The sequence below is a fragment of the Solanum dulcamara genome, chromosome 5, assembly GCF_947179165.1.
Source record: "Solanum dulcamara chromosome 5, daSolDulc1.2, whole genome shotgun sequence".
In the NCBI taxonomy this organism is placed as follows: Eukaryota; Viridiplantae; Streptophyta; class Magnoliopsida; order Solanales; family Solanaceae; genus Solanum; species Solanum dulcamara.
In genome coordinates, this window is record NC_077241.1 from 2,853,383 (window position 1) to 2,860,928 (window position 7,546).

General features: G+C 32.7%; 1 protein-coding gene across 1 annotated transcript; it reads left to right on the forward strand.

The window, feature by feature from the left end:
* Positions 1 to 4,907: 4,907 nt before the first annotated feature.
* Positions 4,908 to 5,384, forward strand: LOC129889824 (secreted RxLR effector protein 161-like). The gene has a single exon (XM_055965280.1). It carries the CDS (start codon positions 4,908 to 4,910, stop codon positions 5,382 to 5,384), a length of 477 nt encoding a protein of 158 aa, XP_055821255.1.
* The last annotated feature ends 2,162 nt before the right edge of the window (positions 5,385 to 7,546 follow it).

A 7,546-nucleotide genomic window follows, 5' to 3' on the forward strand; every position in this document is an offset into this window, starting at 1 on the left:
AAAACAAAAAAAAAGGAATCTCTTGAGTACCAAAACACATTTCAAGATATAAACACCAAAAAGGAGACATTTAGTTTGTGAAACAATTCTCCGTTTTCAAGAGAGACAAAGTGGACTTGGGGCAATTCTTCCGGTTGCAAAATCAACACCTCCTGCTGTAACGTATCAAGGTACACACTAATTTTTGCTCAATATTTCATTACAATGGTATCAGAGCCAATGTTTATTTCCCTATTTTTTCATGTGAAATCTCACGTTTATGTGTGAAAAAATTCTTGAAGAATAGTGTACGTATTTACCTAATAGAAAATGAAAATAACCAGATGTAATCGAAATGGTGGACCCATTACGTTGCGGATTTTGTTATAGATCTTACTATTGACTTCGATTTGGAGAAAATAAAATAAATTTAGCCAGATTTGTATCTGCGTTTAAATTTTTTTTAAAATGAAGAAGAAAATACTAAATGATATTATCGTTCCTAATATTCCGTATTTTTATTTCTATGGAACATATAAGACTGAATGAAGAAAGTTGTTATTTCTTTGTTCCTATTCTAATGAAGAAAATATATAGAATATTTTTTTTGAAAAGAAGAAGTTTAATGAAGGCTTCTTCTTGAAGAGGACAGTGAAAAATGTGTAAAATAGTAATTGTACTACACTATTAAACATTGTACTGCACACTTTAAAAAATAATAATAAATAAATATTTGGTGTACATCTTTTTCAATTATCTAGTACTTTTGTTTCTTTCAAGAAAACTATGGTACGTAAATAAGATTATATCTTATGCTATTATTTTAGATATGTGTATTAATTAAATTTATAAACATGTCACAAAATTGGTCAAATTTATCTTAAAACAAAAACTTTTCTATACATTGAGTGTTAAACCATTCTTATTGTTTCTTGGTTTCTATTTCAGAAATGGCTGAACGGAAACAAACTCAAATCACTCTAAGTGCGAGTTCTGGATGTCGATCAAAGAAACAAAGTGGAAGAGCACGTAGTCGAAGGGCATGTTTTCGAGGTCATGAGATCATACGAAATGGCGTCACCAGGGCGATACGAAATCTGTTACGAAATGAAAGGGCTATACGAAGGGAAACACAGAAGAAACTAATAGAGTTCAAGTCCTTTAAGATGTCCCCAAATATTATTATTGCTAATTTTATTCATTTGTTTAAATTAAAACGTGTAGAATTAAAAAAAACTATTTAGAAATCTCGAATTGGGAAGCTCTAGCTATTTTAGCAAATTCTCTCCGTGATCCTTGGGGCGAGATATTAATTAACGTTTACCATAAAATTTGGCCTAGCGAGCCTTTTGGATGTACATAAGTCGTCTTGAATATTTGTGAGATGATTTTCATCTTTAAATTGACTTGTAACTTGAAGATGTTTATTAACCTTATATGTATGAAGATGTTTATCTCCTTTCATATGAATTTCATTCATTTATTTGAGTTTACAACGACTTAATTGAAAGCTATCATTCTAATACACATTAGGAAATTAATTTCTAATTTTGGTCAAATATTTAGTTCGTAGATGATGATCGGATTCTTAAGTGTTCTTTCGATTTTACACTTAACATGAAATCTTTATGTGAAATGATTTGCTTGAATGTGTAAATTGCATGCATAATTGATAAAATACTTGTGTGATTGTCTCTTAATTACATACATGACATAAAAAATATTATTGCTGACTTGAACAAAGGTGAAAAATTGAATGGTGACAATTACGACATCTGGAGTCGTAAAATATGGTACTTACTGGAGAGAAAAATGCTCTCAAAGGTATAAACCATGTTTTGAATCAACCAGAAGAGGGTAACACTACACAACACAGAAGAGAAGTTTATAAACCTTAGAAAAAGGCTAATTCCACTGCACGTGGAATAATTGTTAGTTCTGTGGTTGATGACTTCATACATGAATGTGAGAAATACCCAACTTCTCATGCTATGTGGGCATATCTGCGAGGAATATATGGGGGTACTTCTGTTACCTGCCTCCAACAGTTGACTATCAAATTTGACACTTACAAGAAACGTCATGATCAAAATGTCAAACAACACCTTAGGGTGATGTCAAACATGATAGCCCAACCCAAAAGTGTTGATCATGTTCTCTCAAATGAACAACAAGTTCAGGCAGTGATCTGGTCTCTTCCCAAAAATTGGGACATTTGAAGGTTAACTTGACCCATAATGATAGTATCAAAACCTTTTCTGATGTTGCCCGCCATATTGAACTTGAAGATGAGTGGCTTGGTGATGTTAAAACTGCTGCTAAGCCTTTGTGGCAGAGTCAAGTGGTACAAAGTCTTCAGGATTCAAGCTCAAAAAGAATTGAAAAAGAAATAGGAGGAATAAAGAGACTGGAGAAGGACCCTCTAAGAAATAAAAGAAACCAAATTCCAAGAAGGGAAAACGATTTTTCAAGAAGAGAGAAAAGAGCAAAATGAAGTTCTACAATTTCCAAGTTCTAGGGCATTTTGCTCGAGAATATACCGAGCCAAAAAAGGTAGCAATTCTAAACGCATCTCTAAGTGCTTCATACGTTTCTAGCACTTCTATACTAACTGAATCTTATCCTATGTGGATTATAGACTCAGGATCCATCAACCACATGAGTCGAGATCGAAAAGTGTTTGTGGAGTTTTGCCAAGTTTCACCTGGATCAAGGTGGATCTATGTAGGAAATAATGCTAGACTAGAAGTCAAAGGGATATGCACTTGCAAAATGAACTTGCATGGTGGCCGATCTTTGATGTTGCATGACGTCCTATATGCTCCAGAGATTCGACAAAACTTAATATCTGTGTCTGTTCTTCTTGATATTGGTTTTGATTTATATTTTAGTCACAATGGTATTAGAATAACTCTAGATAATGTTTAATATGGTTTTGAAACTTGTTATGATCGTTTTATCATTTTAGATTATAATCCTTTAACATATGATTATTATGTTGACCGTTATATAATGACATGTGATTCTAGTAACAATGATACTAGTATTATTACATGGCATGCAATATTAGGTCACATAGGGCAAGATTGAATGAATAGGTTGGCAAAGGAAGTGTATTTAGGTCCCTTCTCCAAAATTGATATGCCAACTTGTGAAAATTGTCTTATAGGAAAGATTACACATAAACCATTTGGGAAGGCTAAAAGAGATGAATTTCCACTTCAATTAATCCATTCTGATATTTGTGGTCCAATGAATGTGAGGGCAAGGTGTGGTGCCACATACTTCATTATATTTATTGATGATTTCATGCGCTTTGGTTATGTCTATTTGATTTTTCATAAATTTGAAGCATTTGAGTGCTTTAAAAGATATATGAATGAAGTTGAAAATCAATTAGATAAAAGTATAACAACTTTAAGAACCGACCGAGGATGTGAATATCTGTCAAAACAATTTGAAGAATTATGTACTGAAAAGGGAATTATTAGATAGCTAACTACTTCTTATACACCTCAACAAAATGGTGTAGCTAAAAGAAGGAATAAAACTTTTTCTGGGGAGATGCATTATTGACTATGGACCACATATTGAATAAAGTGCCTTCTAAATAAGTACCTTCCACTCCTTATGAACTTTCGATTGGTCATAAAACAAACCTGAATGATCTACGATCATGAGGTTGTGCTACATACATTAAAGATCGTTTCACTGAGTTTGGTAAACTAAGTCCAAAACGAAAGAAATGTCTATTTATAAGATACTCAGAATGCTCCAAAGGGTATGTGTTCATTGATAAAATGAAAGATGGAAGTATTACTGAAATTGAATCACGAGATGTCAGATTTTTGGAAAATAATTTTTCCAAAAAGGGTGATATAAATGAAGGAGAGCCTCTATATAAAATGTTGAATTCAGAAGATCAAATAATGTCATCAGACATACTTCATAGGATAATTGATCAAGAAATGATTCCTAGTCCTAGTAGGAGTTTTGAATCCCAAAATCCTATAGAGGAATCTGAACTTCAATTACGTAAGAGTACAAGAAAAGGAGTACCTAAACGATCTTATAAAATTGAGGATTATGTTTTCTTGGTATCTCCCACAAAATTGGATGAACCTAATTCTGTCACTAAGGCTTTATCGAGTCCTAAAAAGGATGATTGGTTAAAAGCGATAAAAGAAGAATTAGAGTCCATGAAAATCAATAAAGTCTGGAATCTTGTTGACCTTCCTCAGGGACGTAAAGCTATTGAAAATAAATGGATTCTCAAAGTTAAACGTAAATCAGATGGATCAATAGAAAGACAAAAAGCAAGATTGGTGGCAAAAGGTTTTACTCAGGAAGCTGGAATAGATTATGAGGAAACTTTTTAACCAGTTATGAAGTTTACCACTATAGGATTGCTTTTGGCTATTTTTGCACATTTAGATCTAGAATTACACCAAATGGATGTGAAGACTGTTTTTCTCAATGGAGAACTAAACGAGGAAATCTACATGGAATAACGTATAGGTTTCACTATTAAAGGCCAAGAAAAGAAAGTTTGTAAATTAAAAAAATTAATTTATAGTCTAAAGCAATCTTCAAGACAATGGTACCTGAGATTTCATAAGGAGGTGATTTCATTTGATTTCACCATGATCGATGAAGACTATTGCATATATGTGAAAAAGTCCGATGAAAAGTTTGTAATTCTTTCTCTTTATGTGGATGATATTTTATTAGTCGGAAATAATTTGGATTATATAAAAACTGTGAAATCATGGCTTTCAAAATCATTTAATATGAAAGATATGTGTGAAGCAGACTATATATTGGGTGTTAAGATCCAAAGAAATCATTCCAAATTTTTTTTGAGTTTATTTTAAGAAACATACATAAAGAAAATATTGGAACGCTTTCGAATGAATAGTTGCAAATCCATGAATACTCCTAAAGCAAGAGGTGAAACTTTAAGCCTTGAAATATGTCCAAAGACTAAAAAGGAAAAGGAAAACATGTCTCGAGTTCCATATTCTAGTGTTGTCGAGAGTTTAATATATGTTATGATGTATACTCACCCAGACATTTGTTATGCTGTAGGTCTGGTTAGCAGGTATCAATCCAATCTTGGAAGAAATCATTGGAAAGCAGTAAAGAGAATTTTTCGATACCTGAAGGAAACTGCAGACCATTCACTATGTTATAATGGATCTGATTTACTTCTAATAGGTTACATAGATGCTGATTGGGCTGGTGACCGGAATGATAGAAAATCAACCTTTGTCTATGCTTTCTTACTTAATGGTGGTGCTATTTCATGGAAAAGTAAGAAACAAACTTGCACAACTCTTTCAATCATGGAATCTGAATTTGTAGCTTATGCATCTGCATTACAAGAAGTTGTTTGGTTAAAGTGATTCTTTGAGCATTTGAATATTGCAAAGAATTCTAAGGATTCCATAGCTTTATATTGTGACAGTCATGCGGCTATCGTATATACTAAGGATCCTAAGTATCACAACAAGACCAAACATATTGACATCAAGTATAACTTTGTGAGAGACATAGTATCAAGTAAAGAAATAAATTTATAATATATTTCTACTCGTGAAATGATAGCTGATCTTTTTACAAAAGTGATATCTAGAGACTTATTTGAGAAACATGTTAAGGTTCTAGATTTGCGTAGGATATGATGATATTCATGTATTGTAAAACAACTTGGTTGTTATAATATTCTCATCAATATAGTCTATTGAATTGATATTCATATCTTATATGCATGTGATATTGTCATTAGAAATAAAGTGTGTCAGACAAGTCGCGAGATTGGCTCTCTCACACGAGCAATCGCCTCTTATATTAGAGAATGTGAAGAGATATTTCTTACTAACATAATATGACTTGTTTTATATACCAAATAAGAGTTTCTCTTAGAAAATGAATTTGAGGATTATTGAAGAGAGAAACTCAGGTTAGATCAAGATCTGTACGGTGTTGGATAATTAAAAGAATGAGACACATGCACCAATATAAGATGAAAACATCGTAGCACGTGTTTCATAGCACGTGTGTTAAGAGATCAATGAGTTAATGAAAGAATGGTTCCCTGCTTCTTCATTGTGTGAGACCCCGAAAAGTTCAATTAACTCTTCATTAGAATACCCTTTGACCTTTTACTGTTTCTTGAAGTTTCGATCGGTGTTGCTACTTTAGCATGTTACTAATAGCCATGAGTGATTCGACAATGCAGTACATGTCTAGGAAAGCAGTTGATTTGGAATAGATATATTCGAGTAGAAAGGGAAGATGATTAAAATAAATAATTTAACTTGTATACATAAGCCGGCTATTACACTAGAGTGTAATTGTGTATATAAAATTAAATATGAACTCAAATTCACCTTTTTAAGAGGATGAGGGATCGAATAAGTAACTATTGAAGTAGTGAATGAAGTCTAGGGTATTGTGAGTATTAGTATCCTCATATTAGTAGGAAATCCTTTCCACATGTGATTGAATTTCTAAATGTAGCTTGTAAAACCTTAAAGGTAAAGATCGTGATGCTCGTAGGTCGCACGAACTATTTGTCGTCTGAATTGGTGTCTTGTTGATGTAGTACTGGCTCGGATCTTGTCCACCATGTGCGAGGTGGGAGATGTTGGATTACGGATTATGAGTTGCCCATGTGGACCGATCCGACCCGATTCATTTTTTATTTTGATTATCTGAAAAAAGAAGATAAGAAAAATATAACTTACGATTTGAAAAAAGAGGGGGGAACAGTTACTCAATAACTATTTATCCGCCCAAATTCCCCTATACATATTACTTCTTCTTCTTCAGACAATAAATGAAAAGAAAACAAAAAATAAAATCTCTTGAGTACCAAAACACATTTCAAGATATAAACACTAAAAAGGAGACATTTAGTTTGTGAAACAATACTCCATTTCCAAGAGAGACGAAGTGGACTTGGGGTAATTTTTTCGGTAGCAAAATCAACACCTCCTACTGTAACGTATCAAGGTACACACTGATTTTTACTCAATATTTCATTACAATTGAGGATAAGAGCTCCTTGGTACAGAATAAATAATGAATCGTATGACGTGAAGTTTAAGATATAATAATCCCAAGGATAAAATGCAAGACTATTTTATCCAGCGTTTGGTTGAAGGTATTAGGTAGTACTTGGATTATTTATCCCACCATTTATAATATAGTGATGGAATAAGTCATCTCATAAACATGGCGGGATATCTTATCCTGGAATGATTAATCCTAATATAACTTATTCCCAACGAAACGACCCCTAGAAGTTAACAAGAAAAGGACTCTTCTCCATTATGGTTGAATGGGAAAAAGAGTAGGAGCAGAACGCAAATTCATATTTGAGGAGACGCCATTGCCCAAAATATAGACATTTTATATATAAAAAAAACCAATCATATAGCAGAATTCAGAAATATATACAAATTCGTGACAGATCTTCATCGCAAAAGATAACTTGGACTTATTGGAATCCCTTAATTCATAGTGTTAAACAGCTTTTTTATTAGTTATTGTAAGTGTTAAG

Bases quoted from the DNA above. Each gene is read 5' to 3' on its own strand.
- LOC129889824 (XM_055965280.1), top strand. From the start codon at position 4,908: ATGAATACTCCTAAAGCAAGAGGTGAAACTTTAAGCCTTGAAATATGT.